This window comes from Lethenteron reissneri, chromosome 10 (assembly GCF_015708825.2).
Source record: "Lethenteron reissneri isolate LAM-NWPU_2019-01 chromosome 10, ASM1570882v1, whole genome shotgun sequence".
Classification (NCBI taxonomy): Eukaryota; Metazoa; Chordata; class Hyperoartia; order Petromyzontiformes; family Petromyzontidae; genus Lethenteron; species Lethenteron reissneri.
In genome coordinates, this window is record NC_083788.1 from 2530216 (window position 1) to 2552332 (window position 22117).

The 22117-nt window shown below is 51.5% G+C and overlaps 1 protein-coding gene across 1 annotated transcript; it reads left to right on the forward strand.

Moving 5' to 3' along the window:
* Positions 1-531: 531 nt before the first annotated feature.
* Positions 532-21315, forward strand: LOC133340820 (zinc finger protein 704-like). Its single transcript, XM_061549241.1, has 8 exons — positions 532-646; positions 841-1032; positions 1869-1939; positions 3815-3915; positions 4107-4443; positions 5682-5786; positions 7061-7236; positions 9313-21315. The coding sequence occupies exons 1-8, from the start codon at positions 550-552 to the stop codon at positions 9422-9424; spliced, it is 1191 nt and encodes a 396-aa protein (XP_061405225.1). The 5' UTR covers positions 532-549; the 3' UTR covers positions 9425-21315.
* The last annotated feature ends 802 nt before the right edge of the window (positions 21316-22117 follow it).

Here is a 22117-nt window from a genome sequence, read left to right on the forward strand (position 1 = left end):
CACACTTATAAGCATAACTTGGATTGTTGTTTGTGTGATCCATACCAGGTGAATGCACACCGAGTGGTTCTGAATTGTAACGATGCGCTGGATCGTCGATACTAAATTTCTACTTCCCACTGGTTCCGAAACTGCCATAAGAGTTGTTGTTGTTCCTGTTGGTGGTGATCGCTTATTTAGTCGCTATGCCCCCTCCTACACAGGCAACTCCGTGTGGTCCGCCCTGCTCTTTGATTTCAAGTCTCTACTCGAGACCTTCCCCTTCAACCGCCGTACCTTCGGACCCTCTTAATTACTTAATTTCTGTGAGTGGTTGAGTGGGTGAGGTGGGTGAGTGAATGAGTAGGTGAGTGATTGATTGGGTAGGTGATGTGAACGATTGAGTGGGTGGGTAAATGATTGGGTGAGTTGCTTACCTTTTCTCCTTGCTCGCTCCCGCGATTCCCTCCCCGCCCTTCCTCTATTTCCACACTCCCGAGACGTTTGGTATATTTTGGGCGCTTCACAATGTAGCTTGTATCTTTCAGGAAGAAGTCTGGTGAAGCGGATATGAACGAGGTGATGGCTGCGATGGTGCTCAGCAGTCTGTCGACCAGCCCTCTCGTGCGGAGCCCGCCCGGCCTCTCTGGCCCTCCTGGCCTTTCCGGTATGATGGCCGCGGTGCCAGTTGGTCACCAGCAAACACCATCACCGTCATCGCCATCACCATTTTGCTCCTCCGATTAGCACTTACAGTTGGCTACGTACGATGCGTTCGTACATACATACGTCGCCCTCATCAATATCGTCATCACCGTACTTCACCTTTCTCCCTCACCCCCCCATCTCTCGCTTCTCCAGCAGACGCCCAGTCGTGGCACGATGCGGCCGTGTCGGCAGGCATGGCCGCCGTCTGCGGCGCCGACCTCGCCGCCAGCTTCGGAAGCAGCAGCGGCGTCTGGAGCTGGGATCTCCCCAGCGACCGGTCCAACCCATCTACGCCCTCGCCCCCCCTTCCCGGGGACTCCATCCCGCTAAGTGGCGCCCCCCTCGGCAACGCAGCCACCTTTGCCGCCGCTCCTCCGCGGAGCACCGCTCCGTTCACCGCGGCCGCCGCCGGTGCGTTTGCGGCCGCCCCCTTCCCCGTCCGCCACGGCGTCGCCACCGAACTGGCCCGGAAGGACCTGGACTTTTCCCGCGGCGACGTCGGTGTGGATGGGCGCAAGGTAAACGCCGCCGCTGCAGTTGCCGCCGCCAATGCTGCTGAATTTCAGAGTGGCGCCAACCCAAACCGTGACGCCGCCAACCCTGCCCACAAAAAGAAGCCATCCGGCAGCGTTGGCGGCGGCATTGGCTGTGGTGGCGGCAGTGGAGTGAAACCGGGCTTCAAGCTCGGCTCTTTGTCCATGCCCACCACTACCGAAGTCCCCATTCCCTTCGACTTTGACTGCCTATCATCATCTCCCTCGTCCGATTCTCCACCGTCACCGCAGTCCCCCGCCGGCGCCGGCACCACCGGACGGCGTGTGCCTAAAGCGCGCGGCCCTTTCCCACGTCTACTCGTCGCGGCTGGCGCAGCTGATGGTGCAGCCGGAGGGCGGCGGAAGCGGCGGAGGCGGGCGCGGGCACGGCGCCGCTTTCGGCGAGGCAGCTCGTCCCGGTCGCGACGAAGGCGTCGCGGGTGGGGGCGAACTGCGTCGGCAAACTGGCGCAGGAGGCTAACCGCGGCGGTACGACGCCGCCCGCTCCCGTGAGCGCGCACCACCCGGCCTTCCCGTCCTCGAAGCCCGTGAGCGTCCCCGCGAGACGCGGGGTGGCGCGGGGACCGGCCCCTGATGGACCCGACGGAGCCGGGGCCGCCGGTGCCGCCGCCGCCGCGGCGTTTTCAGACGACGGGCACGACGGGCACGCGGCTCAGAGCGAGCTGCTGTTCGAGGAGCCGTCGCCGCGCAAACGCAAGGTACAGCGGCGCGGAGCAAAGCGGCCCTCATCTCGGGGTGGTGAGGGGGGGGGGCGTTACAAAGTTGATTTCTGTCTTAGCTGCGAAACAATTGGACAGCCCTGGGGTGACGCGGTGGCAAGATGTTAACGACCTCGCCTGGCATACAGGAGGGTGTGGGTTCGATCCCGATCCTGATGCCTGCTGTTATATTTGGAGTTTGTGTGTGTCTCTCTCACCATGGTCGCGTGGATTTTTCCCCGGGTCTTCCGGATTTTTTCTCCACATTTAGAAACTTGCCTTTAAAGTTTTCGGCTGCGATTAATGTCCACGTGATAATCCACTTCGTTGAGCTGTCATGTGCGGCTAGGTCGCTTCTGAAAAAGGGATGTATAGCTCCGTGGGCCTTACCTGGAATAGTATTAGTTCTAATGTAACCCATGCCTTTTATTTAGATTTGTGTTAAAGTGATTTGGTGTTGTAGATTATTATTATTACGAGTTGTAGTAGACATTGTGTCTGGCGTCCCACGCCAGGCTGTTGAGGGTTAGCGTGAGGAGAAAAGACTGGGGGAGAGACGAGGGAGTAGACAAGTCCATGAAGCATCGTACAGTGGGGGGTGGGGGGGGGGCAGTGACACGGCTAAGCTATCGCGCTCGTCGCTTCATTGTCGGCGTGTGTGATTGGAGCCTAGCGGGCCACCCTCGTTAATACCTGTGGGATTATCGGACCAAAAAAAAAGATATGCCGTCTCCTTCACAGCAGACGAAAAAAAATTCCACAACTACACGCGAGAAAGAGTAGTAGTAGGCCACGTGTACCGGTGTCACGGGCCACATTGGAAAATATTTTAAATCTTAATTTTAGAACTTTCGTGACCGCAGGAATTATTATTTGGTTCTTTCGGTTAAGTCACGTCTAAAGATAAAATAATAAATTATGCTATTATTTAATTTAATTTATTATTTTATCTTTAGACGTGACTTAACCGAAAGAACCAAATAATATTTTAAATATTACTCCTAAATTACTGAATTGGGTAAAAGCAACATCGCCCCCTACTGCGAAATTACTGTAGACCATACGTATCTGTGAAACATAGCAGCGTCGTGACAGCCTTGCGATCTAATCAAATGTGTATGTTGAACTTCTTTCGTACGTAGCCAACCGTGCTGATCGGAGGTGCGGGGGAAAGACAACAAACTAAACACAAGCACAGTTCTAAAGAAATTAGTTCGTCAATCTAGATGATAATTTAGAAGTGCACAGCTGCAGTAACTTCCTAATATTGGAAGGAAGAGCGTTTCAGATGGCTGCAGAAAAACGTGGCTATCGAACGTACAGGGCGCTCCTTGACATACGCAATAGATGAGTTCCTTGAAAAGCGTGCGTATGTCAAAATACATTTTCCCATGAGAAATCATTGTAAAGGAGGGGGTTAGGGGATTTCACTCACAGACATTATCGCCTCAATTATCCTAGCCTATATCAATACGTTACATGTACACGCAATATAATACTTTTAATTCAAAATAAAATCATGTAAACTCTAATATACTTCCTATAAAATAAAAATGCAAATAAAGATATACAGAATTACTTAATGTAACTATGCCGCAGTTGCGTTGTGGAGAGGATGCTGTACAGTAAAGCACACGAGTTATCGTGACGCACTGGCTGCTGGCAACGCCATTGTGTCGCAGTGCCAGGCTAGGGGTGGTGCGTACGTCTCATTGCGGGATGACGTTATTCCTAAAATTGTCTCGCGCATGTCAATAAAAGGTCTGAATACAAAGCGTACGTTATTCCAAAATGGCATACCACAAAAGCGCGTAAACCGAGGATTGCCTGTACTGATGTTTTTAAAATGGGGGATGTTGGTTTTTGTGTCGCCAGAACTCAATGAAGGTGATGTTCAAGTGCATGTGGCCAAACTGTGAAAAGGTCCTGAGCACCTCATCTGGGATACAGCGACACATCCGCACCATCCACTTGGGGTGAGTGAGTGAGCGAGCGAGTGAATAAGTGCATCAACCTGCTTGCAGGGCCTATGGAAGGGGACAGGGACACATGGACATTTGTCGTGTTTGCATGGTCGGTCGTGCGCGCACACTTCTTATACATGCTTTGTCTCTACACCGTACGTACCCGTCATCCCTGCTGTGTCCGGACACGTACACGCACACAGCCGTAACGGTGACTCGGATCTCAGCGACGGTGAGGAGGACTTCTACTACACGGAGGTGGAGGTGAGCGTGGAGTCCGTGACCGACGGCCTCAGCAGCCTGTCGGCCGTGTCGCCGACCGTGTGCCACCTGCCCTCGGTGGTGGTGCCACCTCACCCACACCACCACCACAACAACAACCACCACAACAACAACAACCACCCGCACCACCTGCAGCAACTGCATCAGCAGCAGCAGCAGCTGCAGCACCGCGGAGATGGCCGTGGCGTCCTGCCGCTGAGCCATTCGGCACCAACGGCAGCCGCATTCTGGCACGTGCGCGCCGATCACGCGTACCAGGTGTGTGGCAAGGTGTGGGTGTCAGCTGTGTGTGTGTCTGTGTGGGTGTCTGTGTGGGTGTCTGTGTGTGTGTGTCTGCGGGTGTCTATGTGTGTGCGTGTCTGTGTGTGGCGAGCTGTGTGTGTGTGTGTCTATGTGGGTGTCTGTGTGCGTGCGTGTCTGTGTGTGGCAAGCTGTGTGTCTGGGGAGCAATAGTGTAGTGATTAGCGGGCTGAGCTGAGAACCTGGAGACCCAAGTTCGATTCCCGCTCATGGCCAACGCCAGTGACGATTATCTGAACCGGTCATGGGCCTCCCCTAGGTCGACTCAGCCTCCTTATGAGTACCTGGTGTGGTGTGTAAACATCGATACTGGGGAGATAAAGGCGGCCGGGCGTGGTGCTTGGCCACCCACCCCCTCGTATGCCGTGTCGGCCTTCATAGGTGCTCGCTAACAACACTTGCCCCAACAGTCTGGTAAGGCTTATATGCGGGATCTTTGTCTTTGTATTTATGTATGTACATATGTTGAACTTCTTTTGCGCCATACATAGCCAACCGTGCTAATCGGAGGTGCGGGGGTAGGACAACAATCGATACCTACTTGTGTGCATGTCTATTTGGGTGGGGAGTGGTAGCGCGATGGTGAGCTCACCGCGGCTACGAATCCATAACCCTCGGTTCGATTCCCCCTCATGGCCATCACCGGTGACGAATATCTTAACCGATCCCGGGTCTCCCCAATGTCGACTCGGCCTTAAATTAGGACCAGGTGCAATGTTTAAACATCAGCGGCGGGGAGACAAAGACGGATGGGTGTGGAGCTATGCACTTGAAAATCTAAATTGAAAATATTTTCTTTAGAACGGCTTTCTGTGTTTATTTTGTTGTCCTTCCCCCGCACCTCCGATTAGCGCGGTTGGCTACGCACGGTCCGAAAGTTTAACACGTACGTACATATCGGCCTTATTAGGTGTCAATTAACAGCGCTTGCCCTATCGGTCTGTGTTGGCGACACGGGGAAACTTTTGACTTTTTTCGTGATGCAGTGGTCTAGCTCACCACTGGGTGGTGTACGTGAGTTCCAAGTTTTGCTTTGGTCGCATTTTTAAACTGAACTCATTATCTCACTTTACGTCTCATCTCATTTAACCTCTTGTCTCACCCGACCTCTCTCATCTCACTTGACCCCGACTCTCATTTGTGTATTCCCCTGGTCTCTCCCCCTACGTTCCTGACCTGTGACCCTGATCCCTCAGGCAACGCCCCCCTTGTCGGTCCCAGTGGGCGAATCTGGTCGCGGTGTCGGCATGAGTCTCGGCAGCGTCTCCTGGCAGAGTCCTACCTTCAGCTCACCAGTACAGGTACGGCTCTCTCCTCCTATAACGCGGTGGTAGTTTGCTTTGCTGCAGAACACCGCTGTAGTATGGAAAAATCCCGTTATAATACATAATATAGCGTGTCAAGCACTGTTCCGAAGATAACGCCTGGGATGTGTAATGCAGGCTGAATAAAGACTGGCGCGTGGGTAGCGTCTAGAAGCATCCAGTAGCATCCGGATGCCTTGTGCGATGCCACCGTACGATCGCTCATTCCTAGTCGCTGCGACGTAGTTCCATTCACTCGACGGCGTTATATCCAATTCGCATCCTCGTGAAAAAAATGCGTTTCCTAATGCATTCAACGCGCTGTGTCCAATTCGCGTTATGAAACCAACATGCGGCGTTAGGAGAACGCGGACTGTGCTCCGAGAACTCGGCGCCAACAGCTCATGCAATGTTTTCCGCCTCAACCCCCCCCCCCCCCCCCCCACTGGTCTCCTCAAAGTAAGCTTTGGTGTAGTGAGCCATCATTTGTTTACAGCGCGAGTTAATCGTCGCCGCCTGCGGTAGTGTCAGAGCAGGGGGGTGATGTCACTGTTGGGTGTAATTCCAAACAGTAATTTTGCGGGTCAGTTTTCCGGTTTTTCCCCTTCACATTTAGAATCGACATCACGCGTTTAGAGTACTTGCCTGCTACAAATGTCCACATGATGATAGGACACTTTGTCGAGCTATCATTTGTGATAGCCAGGTCGCTTCTTTAAAAAGATCTGTATAGCTCGATGAGCCTTACCTGGTATGTAAAAAAATTGTTTAGTTTTAGATAACTTCGACTTTGTCCAATTTGGACCATGGCGCCCAGCACATAATGGCCATCGTTGTTTCAACATGACGTTGGGGATCTTTTGAACGTCCGCCAAAGTGGTTGGCGTGCATTTAACAGTTAATACGCCAGCAGCAATAACCAGCCTCACTGAGTCTAAAGACTTATTTTTAAAGGAGGCTCATGCTACGTTTTTTTCGCAGTTGCCGTGCTTAATTCTCAGCGAGCAATTTGCTGGTAACTTTTCAGCATTGGGGACACTTGGCCAATACCAGTTACAATGTATGTTTTTATGAACTGGGAAGAAACAGGAGAAACCTGGAGGAAACCCATGCAGAACAGAGGTAGAGAGAATATAAAACTCCACACACAGAGGGCGCTTGAGTCAGGAATCAAACCCAGGCGCAAGTTGCTACCCATGTTGTTGTTGTCGTGTTCCGTGTTCATCTCCACGGTATCCGCATGGCGTCTCCGGTCCTGTTTGGGGATGCAGGTATCGCCGACGCGCCCGCGCGTGGCTACGGTTGCCGAGCACCGCCTGCAACATCACCACCACCACCACGCGCACCACGCGCACCATCCCCATCACCCCCATCACCCACATCACGCTGCCTCGCCCAAGGCCCACGTTCTACTCTCCTGCTCGCCCAAGTCTGGGCCTGGTGTCAGGTGCGTTTTCTCTCGTAGCTCTGGCTCCAAGTTGATTTCGTGTAACTGGGTGAGCGAGAGCTCGGAGAGACCAGAGATGAATCTCAATTGCAAGAGTGACCTGTGGGGGTCAGTGGGTGAGTGTGTAAATTAATAAATGGGTATGGAGTGGGTGGGTGATTGATTGATTGAGCGGGAGAGAGTGGATATGTAAGTCAAGTCAAGTTAATTCTGTATAATAAGGGGAGCACTCAAGAGACCAGGATAGTCTCATTTGTCGAAAAATTCTGAAAGCAATCACGTAACATCTTGAGTACAACATAAAAGCAAATAGAAGTCCTGACAAAAATAATCAAATGGAGACCAGTGCAAACACAATTGCGTGAAAGAAGAAATTGAAAAGGGTGCAATAACTTAAATCAATGTGAGATGAAGGTACATACCCAGTAACAGAAGTTGGCTTTTAACAAATAGTCTTCGTACAAAAAATACATTCCTGTAAACACAAAAATAGAGTTAAGATTATTATTGCACTCGTGTGTTAACAGACAGAGATATGGATCAGACATCCATAACGCCATTCGGCCAGGCGGGTGAGCTGGCGGGCGCTGTGGTACAATAAAAGCGGACTGCGACGGAATCACTGATATTAGCCAATCAAATAAAGGGAGTGTCACACCACGACTCGATCCAATTGTTGCTTACCAATGAGTTGATTGCCAATGAATCACATTTTCAGGAAGGCCACCCTATCAACTTTTGAGTTACTGCCGGATCGGCTGAGCTGAATCGATACGACGATTAACCTCGATTCACGATCCAAAATGACCATATATGGGCAAAGACAACGCCCCATCGGCCAACACCACACCCTACTTCCATATACAGGAACTGGACTTAAAAACGAGTTAGGTTCCAGAGGTCTGTTCGTAAGTCAATTTGTTCGTAAGTCCCACTCTACTCTTGGTGATTACAAACACGTTGTACGGCATGTACACTCTATATGGGGAATGGCTTTTAAAGTTATATAATCTCCTGTAGATGTCGATTCACACTGGTTCTTCAGGTTCTGCAGATGTAGATGCCGCCACCACCGCCGTCTATTGCACGGCGGTTGAACTCGCGACGCTCGGTCCGAACAGGCAACTGGACATACGGACAGATTTTGTTAGTATCTCTGAAAGTTCGGAAGTCGAATGTTCGTAAGTAGAGGGGTCCCTGTATGGGCAAATCTCTGATCGTTGATTTCGTTGGGTGTCCGATTACATCGTATTACAGCACAGCGGTGGCGAGATTTTAACGATCCCGCCTTGTATACAGGAGGCCTTGGGTTTGATCCCAAACCTGACGAGACTTTGTTGAGTGATCATTTGTGGGTCAGGTATCTTCTGAAAAAGAGCTGTATAGTGAGCCTTACCTGGTAAAATAGAAAATTGTTTAGTTCATCTGAGTCGAGGTGAGCTTAAGCTGGTGAGGTTTTGCGAGTCAGGAGTGGTGAACCAGGTGCGGTGAGCGACACCCACGTGATTTGTGTGTGGTGAGAAATACCCATGTTAGACAGGTGTGGTGAGGGAGTATTTATGTTATGTCATTCTGGTGAGGTGTGCATCTCTGCTGCACCACTGACGCCTGTGTCCTGTTACATGCACACTTATATACAAAACCGAGATTCCCCATGCAGCCTTAAAAAAATTGTTGGGGAAACTTCCGTGCGCGAGCACCTGCTAAGGCCGGCGCACGGCGCACGAGGAGGTGGGTGGCCAGCACCACTCCCGACCTGACCGCTTTTATCTCCCCAGTGTTGATGTTTACTTACCACACGAGGTGCTCGTTTAAGGTTGACTCATCCGAGCGGTGAAGAGGGGCCCAGGACTGGTCATATATTCGTCGCGAACGTTTGAATTTTGACCGGGAATTGAACTGGGGTCACCAGGTTTTTATTGCAGCTCGCTGATCATTGTGCCACCGCTAACCACTGCGCTACTGCGCGCTCCTACACATGCACGCACACACATACATGCACACATGCATGCATACGCACACGCACGCATGCACATATTCATACACGCATGCACACACGCATGCACGCACACGCAGGAAGATCCGCGGGGAGGGAAAGAAGTGTCGCAAGGTGTACGGCATGGAAAACAAGGACATGTGGTGCACTGCCTGCCGTTGGAAGAAAGCCTGCCAGCGCTTCCTCGACTGAAATCTCACCTCCACAGCCCAGCCTAGTGCAGCCCGGTCCAGCCTAGCCTAGCCTAGCCCAGCCTAGCACCATCTGTCTCTTCGTCCCCACTCCTACAGAGATTCCCTGACCCCCCCCCCCCCCCACCGTCTGCTATGGTGGTTTGGCCCATCATCCGTCAAGTGTCCGGGGTCTCATCTCTGTGAATCGGCTGGAACTGCCGAATCAGCCTTCGTCAGTTTGCTCCGTCGTTTGGTGGTGGAGGTGGTTGTTGGTGGTGATAATGGTCAAGACACGGGCACGGTTTTGCCACAAAGATGTTGGGTGAAGAGGGAAGGTATTAAGATCCGGCTGCGTGAGTGAAGTGGGGGTCCACACAGCTCGCGAGGACGAAGGTTGACATCAGGGGGGACACCTCCGTTAACGCCACGTCAATCTCGATGGTGGAAACTACTCCCAACGACGCAAACCATCGGGAACGATCCACGCTCAATTTATTTTTTGCCCCTTTTTATCTGCGACCGGCAGAATCGTCGAGGAACGGATGTGTCCCACGTGGGTAATTTGGAGCTGTGGGGGACGTGTTTTTTTCTGCCACGGTGGAAGGCTCGCACGAGCCGCCCGCGGTGGCATGAAACCACTTTGAGGGATGGGGGGTGGGAGACATCTAATTTTACAAATTGCCACGGGATAATGGGAATTTCCACGTTCCTAATTCCAGCCTATGACTCGGGACTAGTTCATGATGAAGATTAAAAAATAATCAGCAAGATCCTTGCGCGACAGTGACGGCGAGAGAGCAAATTTCTGTTTGAACAAAGAAAATACGAACCCCGAGTTTTATTTTGGAAACTGCAACGTCGCACGCTTAGCTCTGTTTCGACGCGAGACGAAGTCGCAATTTGTGCAGGCAAACATGCGACCCAAAGCATCGCGCAATCACTCTCTCCGTTTTACCTTCCATACATAGAGGTGTTCACATTCAGAACACGATAAAAATATGAGAAACACTCTCTGGGATAAGTATTATAGGACGATACGATCACAATACAACTCTTATGATTTATAAAGTAAGCTCTGCGATTCATATTCCTGCAGCTGACTAGGTAGGAACAGCCTCAGAACACGAAGACCCCTGTTGGTGGGAAAACTTCCATTTGTACTCGTGACAGAACAATGCTTAATACATGAGACTCTTCAAACTTTTAATCAAGAGTTCAGCTCACTCCAGCAGTCGTTAGAGCCTGAACTGTTTTGAATCCGATCGTAGCCGCTTATCCTTAATACGGCTAAAATCTTCCCTCTTCATAAAAAAGTGCAGCCTGCTCCAGTTCACACAATTGCTCCTTTCCTCACTGAAATTATACAACGGGAAAGCATTGGACTAGGTAGGAAATCGATTTTTTTTATTGACGCGGTCATTCAAATTCTCACGAACCGAAATGGAAATAATTAAAAAAAAAAATTTTTATTTTTAAACATGGAACATTTACACAAAAGTTACGTGGAGAATGACCAAAATGCATGTGAAAAGGGAAGTCTGACAAGGTGGGTCTATTAGCACAGGTTTTGACACGAACAAAAACAGCTGCCGGAGATGAAGATCCAGCGATCAAGACGTCATCGTGGCCAAAGCCGTCGATAGCCACCACCACCACCACCTTTGCCAACACAGCTCACTACCAACAACCCTCTTACCCTGTAATAGGTCCCCTTGCTGCGCAGGAGAGACGCGCAACCTCTGTCTCAGATTTACCCGAACCAGTTTCCCACTATCTGCTCTTGCCGTCTTCTCCTGGATCGCCGGACTTTGTGGAGACCACTTCGCAATTCAATCAAGAGGTTGTCTCGGTACGGCTCAATTACCACGATGGGGCCATGGCAGTGAACCCTGATGTGGGCCCTAGGCGACTCCCCATCATCACGACCATGACCCCCCCCCCCCCCCACCACCTCTCGGCTTCCCAGAGTCCCCGAGGCTCTACTGCAAAATGTCATCGGTGCGATGACGTAACAACGAAAACCGGCCCTTCACTGCAGTCGTCCGCATCTTCCGTCCATGCCGCTACGTCTGTCGAACCAGCAGCTAAATAATTTAGAGATTTGAAACTTTCACGGTTTCCGTTCCACTCTCTCGGAGAGAGAGAGAGAGAGACGGAATGATTCTGAGTCGCGGGGATAACCACAGACAAGCGGGGAAAGAGGCAGCCAATTAAGAAACCGGCGCTAACAATCGTCCCAAGCGCTGTGTTGCTAAATACTGCGACGATTGGCGAAGCTCCATTCGTGAGTGCGCTTAAAGGGCACCACTGGCTTCTCGGGAAAACTTCACAACCAAATCTCGGCAGTTTGGGGGTAGTGTGGGAGCTTGGGACACTGCGGAGTCGTAAGGATTTAATTTGGGTTTTTTTTTATTTGTGCCGAGACTAGAGAGGGTGGGGGGAGAGCAAAAAAAAAAACTGATGTTAAACGTGGAGAGAAAAAAAAATCTTCCCCCTACCCCCGCACCACACACCCACGAGACAAAAAAATAACCGACTGGAACTGTGCGTTTTGAGGAGTGTGCTGGAGATTGGGGATGTTGGCGTGGAGAGTGCAGTCGACGTGGTGACTGATCAGGGGGAAGTGTAGACAGAGCAAAGTAGAATAACTTGGGGGGGGGGGGGGGTGGCAGCGAGCGACGCATTGGTGGCAGCAAGAGCGGGGGCTAGATGCGTCCCAAGGGGTTGCGAAGACCCAGGGGATTGAAGGAAAAGAAGACGACGACGATGATGGTGATGCTGTTGATGGGACGTGCCCGATGGGGGGGAACATTAATGTGCCGGACGTGGAGTCGCTGGAGTTGCCACCTTTGAGCTACAAAAAGAAACCAGAGACATTTCATGGGAAGAAGAAGAACAACAACAATTTCACCCAATACTGGAAGAGTGGAGAACTACATGTAAACGCATTGTCTCAAGTGGTATCTTATTAACGCAACTGACAAAAGGGCAGGACTTTGTTTATCAACGTCTGTTCCCCAGGGGGAAAGATTTTACAGATTGCCACAGTAACGAAATGGACAATCCTGGGAAATCCGGGACGGGTCGCAACCCCGTGGAGCCACGAGTCACATAGCTTGCCCACCGTGGCGTGGGCCCCGAGAGTTGCACCACGTGCTTGCTGTCACGTGTCTCGTCTCACACGCCGTGAGTTTTCCTCTCTCTGCCAATCTCCTTTGTGTGCTCCTTCGATGTTGTGCTCTACCCTTCTCGCGAGCCCTCAAGGCTTCGTGATGGATTTGGGGCTAAGGTTCGAGAGGTGCTTTAAGAACAAACGACACGCTGCACTTATATAAAACAAAATAGGGCAACTCATTTGTATAAAATACTACAGCGGTTTAAAATTATAAAAAAAAAGTGGTTTCAGCGAGACCATTTACATGTTTGGGTCCTCGCTTGTTGGTGCACAATAGTGGTGTCTATCGCAGCCGGTCAAATGTTAAGGTAAAAAAGCATACACGTTAACGAGTAAGCATACAGTTTCTTTCGTTCGGATGTTTTTTCGTTACCAATTTACAAAGCGTTGAGTGAGTAGGGTGCTATATTTAATTACTTTTGTTAACTGCCACACAAGGGCTGAGTTTAGTAGGTTTTAAAGCAGGGCACCCACCGCCATCCACTTTTTTGCTGGGGACGAGATGATGATGATGATTGTTGAGACGTGAATGTCCAGAGACGTGGCCAGTAAACTTTACCCGTGCAATGAGAGCAAGTCGCGGGAGAATAGTTGGTGGTCGCTACTTTTTGCGCATGGAGCAAGGGCCGGATTTATGGTGGAGGGATAATATCTTTGCTCCAATCGGATGCGGTTTCCTTAGGTATGAGGGTACCTTTCACCCTTGTCAGCCTTGTGGGGAGGAGGGGTGGCAAGGCTTTGTGATATCGTCCTCTTGATATGACCGATTGTTGTAGGGAACGCCGCCCCGTGGTCCGTATCGGTTGGCATGCTGGATTTGCAAACCAGAGGTCGCCGGTCCTGTTAGATCTCCCGGCCACGGAATTGGAAGCAGTGCGGAAAAGAGTTTATAACAAATTAGCTCTCTCTCTCCCGCCCCACACCCCCAAACCATCCATTCTCCGTCCACCCATCAGTATAAAACGGGTACATCACAAGTTAGTCGATCGGCAGGTCGTGAGTGGTGGGGGTTAAAGTGTGGGTGTACTACCTCTTCGGAGAGAGACGTGTATGGCCGGGGGTGGAGGAGTCGGCCAGAAACCCCCTCTCTGAGCAAGTTGTTGGTTCCCGAACCCTTTTCTGGCCACACGTTGGGTGGCAGTGTCAACAACTCAAAACAATCTTCGCGGAAACCGCCATGCGGTAAGCAACAGCAAAAAATAATCTGGTGATGGGAAAATGTTTTTGTATCTGAACCACGTCGCCCTGTACCACTTTCCCCCACGCGGCCTTGTGGACCACAGTAATTGGAGGAATCGCTTCTGTGCAGGGGTCCGTCTCGAACGGACTCGAGAGCTCCCTCTAGCGAAGGCATTTGGGTCGGCGTTGGCGCGAGCAGGCAAAGTACAGGGCGACAGCACCGTGACGAACACGTTTTCATAAAATGGCCATCCTGATTACCGTTTCACTGGGTCGTGGTCACATAATTGGCAAGTGTTTGTCCGTGGTAGGCTTTCACCACCCGACTTAGCCAAACGAATCTATGCGTCACGCGTGCAAGCGTTTTAACAACGCGTCAATTCTTGTCGCTGTTTCCGTCTTCTCCCAGTGAGTTGAAGAAGCATTGTCACAACCAGAGTGGGCGATTGGATACGGGACGTTTCATTCTGACTTGCTGGTGACGCAAGTGTCTCCCAGTCTTCTGGGTTTTTCCCTCCACATTTAGAAATGACATCGCGCGTTCAGATTATTTGGCTGCTATAACTTCCACGCGATGATGATGATTTCAGCCACTTTGCTTGAGCAATCATTTCTGATAGCCAGGTCGCTTCTGAACAAAAAGCTTCATAGCTCAGTAGGGAGTCTTACCCGGCAAAATAAACGATAGTTTATATCGTCGATGTTAAGAGGACGTCATCCGACATCGCCTTCTGGGCCTATTGGGGCACTTGCTCACACAACACCACGGATCTCTCTTGGGAAAATAGCCAGGAAACTCGGGGGGCGGGGTGGTGGTGGTGGTGGTGGGGGGGCAGAGATCCCTAAATCCGGCCCTGCCAAGCGAGTGACTGGCAGAACGGCGACGCCACTTCCGCGACACGATGCCAAATATTTCACAGCGGGGAAGTCCAACTCTCTCGGTTCGCAGACTCAGGAGTGGGGGGAAGGGTTAAAAAAGTGGCATTTTGTGGTGTGACGACAAGAGCTGACTTTGTTTTTTTCGTGTTGTTTGTAAAGGATGAAAAGTTGAAAGTCTAAACGGTGAACATTTTGTCGCGAGCGAGGCCCAGCAAACGGCTGCAACGTAGTCGAGGTGCTTTTCCAATGTCGAGTTACGCCGTAAACACGGCGTGGTTAGTAATACAAAAGAAAAATTGTGAAATAATGACTACAATAGTAAAAAAAAAAATCGTTCATACTACTGCGCAGGGCTTATTTTTGTCCACGGTTGTGCCGATGTTTTTTTTGCGGGGTTGTACGGCCCGCCCGTTTCGGTCTGGCGTCTTGTCCCGACGTTTCGCTCCCACGTCCTGCGTTGAGGGCCTCGGGGTGGGTGCCTGGGAGGTTCGTTGCAAACTGCATTTTTTTAGTTGCTGCTGCTCTTGAACAAGGCTCCTGAATCACGTGGAGGCGAAAAGTCGGGCTTCGTGCCGAAACGGGCTCAACGACCCCCCAAAAAACACGTCTGGAGAGAGAGAGGAGAGAGATCGCAGCGAACTGAAATTCAAATTTCATGCCCACGCGCGAACCTCATCCTCGCCGCGGAAACGTTCAGCCGCTTTAACTTCACCTTTTTATCCCCACAAGTCGCTTGTTGGAGAGTTGGTTCTCAATCGAGCCTCTCGCTCGCTCGTTCACTCCGTTGGCTCTGTTATGAATGTTGTTCATCGTTTGCGGCGATAAGAATGGTGGTGAGTGTTTGAAAAAAAAAAAGGTTCCAGGTGGTGGCAGTAGAGTTGTGAGTCGATTGACGGGTGGGATGGACGGTGGGGGTGGTGGTGCCCCCCACTCACATCACCTGCCCACTGCCAAACCATCACAGGGGACCCACCCACCCACCCCATAGGTGACACGTGGAAACTTGCAACGAACGTATGGCAGCACCACCGTCCCCCCCCCACCGTCTCCCCTTTACAGACGCAGGCATTGCCCATGGTGGTGAGTTGGAGGGGGATTCCTTCGACCGTGTGTACTCCAGCACGTGGTACACAACTACACTGTGCATAGTTTAATGGGTGTCTTGTAAAGAAAAACTGCAGAAAAATTCGATAACCTACAAAAGTGAAATGTAAAGTTAGCTTTGAGATGGGTTTAAGTGTGCGGCGAAGGGGGGTGAGTTTTGATCACGGTAGAGTCATCTGTCAAGGGGGGGGGTAGGGGGTGTGTGGAGATTATTCAATGAATATTGACATGGTTTTTCAATAGGTGGTCAATCGTTTCAGTGAAACCAGGTGCCGCTCTCAACCTGGTTAAACAAAGTCAGCGTGGGACGAGAGTTACCGTGTCCCGAGCCTCACCCGCCGCGTTACATGGGAGAGACGGCGGGGCACGGACAGAGATGCTACTTCGTTTTAACGAAAACAAAAGTCGACGATGGGGTTGTCGGCGTGCGTCAGTGACGAGCCGGTGTTGTCGAAAAAGATACATGCGGGTTGTCGATTTTAATGAAAACATACGTGTGGGTTATCGAGTTTTTTCTTTATCTCTATCGCCAGCTAACACCCCCCCCCCACCTTCTCAATGATTTCCCTCATCATCAAAAGCGTGGCCTGCCTGAGAAAGATGCGTGTCCGAACGTGTTTGTGATATCGTTTTTGGTTTGTCACAGGAACGCACTGGAGATGATGGTCGTGAAGGGCACGACTCGGGGTTTTCCAAACTCCAGTACTCGCGCCTTTCCGCGACTATCACCCGACTCCTCCCGTTCAGTTACAAATCAAATTCGTTTCGCGCTTCACGCGCCCGATGATTGTTAAACACGTCCCACTTGACGCGTAATTTACGCTGCCCTCATGTGGAGCACGTGCGTGCGCGCACACACAGAAGATGTCTACACACACGGGACACGTGTACATACATCCACACGGAACACGTGTACACACACAGAAGATGTATACACACACTGAACACGTGTACACACATCCACACGGGACACGTGTACACACACACACAAGATGTATACACACACGGGACACGTGTACACACGGAACACGTGTACACACACAGGAGATGTATACACACACACAAGATGTCACACGGGGCACGTGTACACACACCCACACGGAACACGTGTACACAGAAGATGTCTACACACACGGGACACGTGTACACACATCCACACGGAACACGTGTACACACAGAAGATGTATACACACACAGGAAATGTAAACACACTGAACACGTACACACACACACACCGAAATTTCAACCTTCATTTGAATCGGCTCTCTACGCGGTGCCGCGTGGAACTTGTTTAACAATCATCAGGCACGCGCAGCGCGCGACGAGTTGAATGGGAGGAGTCGTCGTTTGGTAAACGCGGAGAGACGCGGCGCGTTGGTGATGGCGGTCGTGGTGGTGGTGGTGCGCCGCGGGGACTGGAGTTTGGCAAACCGTACGTACTTACGTAGTGAAAACGATGATTTTTTAAGAGGGGGTGGAGGGTGGGTGCCCTTAGTTCATCAGGAGTGCTCGGTGCTTTAATCATTCAGCGGCCCCGTCGTTTGCACGGGAGGCCGCGATCAGAAGTGTCGATTGACTTGTCGCGTGGGCAATCAATCCACCCCTTCCATGCTACACGCCCGCCGTCCCGTTTGCAAAAACAACAACAACAACAAACAACAAGTGCTTGCGGCGGATTCACGGCCGTCGGCGGTTTGAATTGGAATTGGACAAAACGCATGCGCTTGTATCGATCCTTCAAGTGCAACCACACACTTGTTCTAAACGATGAGACCCCCCCCCCCCCCATTCACAAGAGGGGAGGAGAATATGCCGGGACCAGGAGCTTTGCGGTGGGCCGCTCTTGCAAAAAAAAGAGAGATGCCCTCCGTATAGCCCCGATAGGCCTTAAATTCGCGAGAAAATTACAAAATCCCGCGTCTTGACGTGAAGATTTTGACGACGCGCAAAGCTCCGCTTTTCACAAAACGTGCACGGTGCTGCCTTGCCTGCATGCCCATGCGACCCGCTCCACACACATTGCCTGTTACAAGACGGGTCTCTGCCTCGTCTCGAGACCACGCGCGCTGTTGGTGTGGTGTAATCAACAGCAACAACAATGATGGAGATGATACGGCCTCACTCGGCTCTCTCTCTCCCAGTTTCTTTTGAAATGCCTTTGGCCCGCCAAATGTATTTGAAACTTCTGTTAGGCCTTCAGTAAGGGGAAGGGTTCCCCCATCCACCCCTGCTTTTAAGTTTATGAAAGTACAAAGTCAAAAGTGCATTGTCCCATAAATCACCATTTGAGGCATTGGTGCGCTCGATCTGTTCAGACCTGCGGCTAGAGCAAGTGGTGGAAATTCTACCTTCCTGTGACGGGCGGGGCGGAGGGGGAAGGCGAGTTTATCCTTAGGACAAGCACTGTTGACGCCTCCCACAAAGTGGTAGGCAATTTATCGACCTCCCCCTCCCCCCCCCCAGCGTGATGATGGGCTGAGTTAGCCCTCCAATCTGGAAGTGAACTCGCAACGTGGTGGTTGTGAGCCGCTCGCTCTCCAGTTGAGCGACCTGGCCGGCAATGTTTATATGTCTCGCCCATGACCCCCCCCCCCCCCCATCTAATCAAATCTGATTTGCCGAAACAGTATTTTTCAGAGAGTGGGGTTTTCATTACAGCAAGTAATGGCCTCTGTGGTTCAACATTGGTTTAACTTTGAAAGCGCTCAAAGGAACCAAAGGCCTCCTGAACGTTGGGCTGCGTTTTGAGCGATTGGCTCGAGGGGCCCAGCCCTCCCAACTGATTAGACTCCATTCCGCAGTTTTCCCTGCGGGTTTGGTGCTTTGACTGAGCTGCGTTTGTCGTTACACTTAAGACGCGCGGTGTTGTTTTCCATGCTATTGTTTTCGACCGATAACTGGACTCTCTTGTGAGCGTCGTTTCAGTATTCGCAGCTTACGGATTTAACTTTTATAAAAGCAGTATCCGTCATTCCATTGCAAAGTGCGTGTGTTTCGGTAACTTTAACGTAATAAACTAAAACAAGACACATGCAATGCAACATTGGGCACGATTCGCATACATCTCGCTGCCGTTGAGAATCACCTTGGCTCATGTTTTTGTTTAAACGTTTGCTGCAGTCGCTGCCCCTTTGTCGGTGCCAGTCCACTGCTGGATGAAGGCCTCCCCCTCGCAGCTCGAGTACGACCATACTTCACCGCGCTGGTCCCATCAGTGCGGGGTTGGTGAACGAATGCGGGAGGCATCCATTAACCGGGTTTCAGACATCGGTCGCCAACTGGCTGGTGTTTGTTAGCCGTGGCGCCGGAAATCGAACTCAGGTCGCGAGATATACAAGCGTTACATTGGCGGCAGCGGTTGTGTTCTGAGTTTAAAGCAAACACACACTTGTTCATGGCTGTAGCTGTTGCTTATTAATATACTCTCGGTTGTTCGACGCGCGCAAACGAAGAGTCGCTTCCCGTTGCCGTGTTCCGCTCCGCGAGATTGCAAATGTGAACCGTAATCGTGTCCTGGATTGATTTTTTTTTTGTGTGGCTTGGGTTGGGCCGCTCAAAGAGAGTCGGAGCCAGCCCAGCGGTGCAACGCTTCGAGGGGGCGGGGGGGGGTCGTGAAAAATTGCATGAAATATTAACAACTTTTTAGGTTTTCTTTGGGGGGGGGGGGCTAGACCCAGTTTTAATCAGGCCGTGAAGCGCGCGTACGACGCTTAACGCTTAAACACACGCACACGTGCGCGAGTGAGCCATATGACCGACCGATGGTGACGATGGTGACGATGATGATGACAATTTACAGGGTTTATTATCATCGGCGCGGGGTTGCTCTCAAGAGATGGAACGCTCCGTTCTCTCGATCGCTCGGCGGGCGAGGAAGCCCCGAGCCTCGTCTTTAAGAACCGCGAATCGAGCGGCGCCGTTCACGAGACCTATTGAATGTTCGATGACCGACGAGGTAGTGGAGTGGTTGAACTTGAGCAGCTACTTCGAGAGTCTGCCCCGCACCCTCCCCCATCATCTCAACATCCCTGAAAGTTGTTGTTGTTACACGGGTCGTGAGAAAAGAAGAAGATGTAAGGGGAAGAAGAGGGAAAAAAGCGTAAAAAAAAATATTTGTAAATCGACGCGACAAAAACAAACAAAAAAATATTTAGTCGGAAATAATTCGCGCCGTCGTCTCTTTTGTGATGTAGTCTTCCCCTGGTCCGTAATGACACGTCGCCTCTTGAGCTTACTCCGCGACGCGGGGGCTAGCGATGGTGTGAACTTTTAGTCTCGTGGTGTACGTGATGTCGCTAGTCTCGATAATGTACTGCAGTTAGTTCGGCGATGTTAGTGAGTTCGACGGTGCAGCAGCTGGGCTTGTTTGCGGCGAGGTGGTCGTGAGAGAGAGGAACACGGGAGGAGGGCCGAAACCACTCGCTCGCTCGTACTCGGGGGTCATATATGACGACGACCCTTTGAGGTCCGCACAGACAGGGATCACGAACCCTCTCGCCGCGCTGGCGTCTCGAGGCCAGGTCTCAAGGCCCCCGGCGGGTTCGTTAGGGAGTTTTGACAAATCTCTGCGTAATTTGGCGGTGGTGATAATTTGTAAAAAAAAAAAATAACGATTTAATTGGACCTTCAAATTTGACTTTTTTTAAGTCGCGCTGCCCAGAACTCTAATGACGTCACCGCCATGTGAAATGCCATACCCTCTTAATACAGTGCCAGTAAAGTGACGTCATTGGAGTGCTGAGGTGGCGCTGCTGAAATCCACCTTCAGGCGTTATCATCAAGGACGCTTCTTCATGCGGCACTCTTAAGCATTCCAGCCAGATTCAGAGCTGTGTGCGTTGTGGCTTCGCGTCGTTCTGGAGCGGTGGTTCTTAACCTGAGGTGGCACGCCACCCCCTGGGGGGTGCGAGTCATGGCCAGATTCATCTTTTTTAGAAGGTAAATAACCGAAAAGACAAATTGCGCACGGGCGCGTTACGTTACAACTTATTTTGTTTCATCAAACTTACGTATTTATTAACGTTGTATATGTTGTTTTTTTACGATTGAGGCTGCAGTCAAGGTTAAGAACCAATGCTCCAAACCACCCAACAGGATGTCGAAATCTCCAGTGACGTCACTGCAGTGCCGCGTTAAGGCGGACAGCAGGTCTGGCGCAACTGTGGCTGGACCGCGTCCTGATTGGTCAAATCATCGGCAGTGGCGTTGTCGACGTCTTATGGACATGGCAACATTGTACAGCCCCTTTTGTCAAACCCACCGCTGGATTAAGGCCTCCCCCGACCCCTTTCCGTGCCAGTCAGGGCGTGGTGTTTGACCATACTTCACCGCACTGGATAGTGCCAATTGGTGAAGTCCTGGTGTCTGGTGGGTGGGGGGGGGGAGGGGTGGTAGGGTCGGTTCGGATATTACCCACCACAGGTTATCACACTGCGGAGAGCAAGCGCGCTGAGAACCACTGAGATCCACAGGGCACATACACACACTCTCTCTCACTGCCCTAGGGGACAATGAAAACATTCTGAAAAGGCAGTTGTGACTTTGGGGGCACCGTATGGATTCTGGAGTTCCCCCCTCTCGTTGTGCACCTTCCCCACCCACCCCGCACCCCCCTCCACCCCCACCCCACTCCCCCCTCTCGATCATCAGACCCACCTCTCGTTGCCCAAGGGGTTACTTCACCCCCCCCTGCCCCCCCCCCCCCCCCCACCAAAGTGGTCTCGCCGGACAAGTTTTCCGAATATTCCGAACGTATTACAACCGTAGAGTAATGCTAATGCATGCCCGTGTGTTTTTTGCTCCTCCCGTTGCATGCATGCAGTGTTTTCCCCTGTAAATAATCTCTTACCCCCCCCCCCCAGTCGGGAATTGTATTCGGCAGTGTGTGTGTGTGTATATAGGGTGCACGTATAGTGCAGCGTGGACGCGGTTGCGTCGCAGGCTTTTTTCTCCAACCCGTATCGCCGCGTTTCAACGCGTGTCTCCTGGTGCCGGTCGCGTCCGCGTGCACTCTTCCTTGCTGTTGATGTGCCAATGAGCAGAAGGTCGACTTGAGTTGGGATTGGAACGCCTGAAAGGGGGGAGGGGGGGGGCGTGTTGTCTTTGCAAGTCAAAGATGTCCTCACGAGGCGTAGCGTTTGTGGGCCCCGTTCATCTTGGGCCGTCACTTAATCTCCACGCAGCCCTCCCCCGCGCACCTTCTGTGGCGTCTGATTTGCGCACTTGGCCATTGTCACTATTCAACCTCGTCCAATTCCTTGTTTGTCGGAGAAGCTTCAGTTCTGTGAAGCCCCCAACCAACCTCCAGAACGTGAAGCGAAACGTCGGGACATCGTGCCGAACAACGCGACCCAGGAAACGCAATCGGAGAGAGCC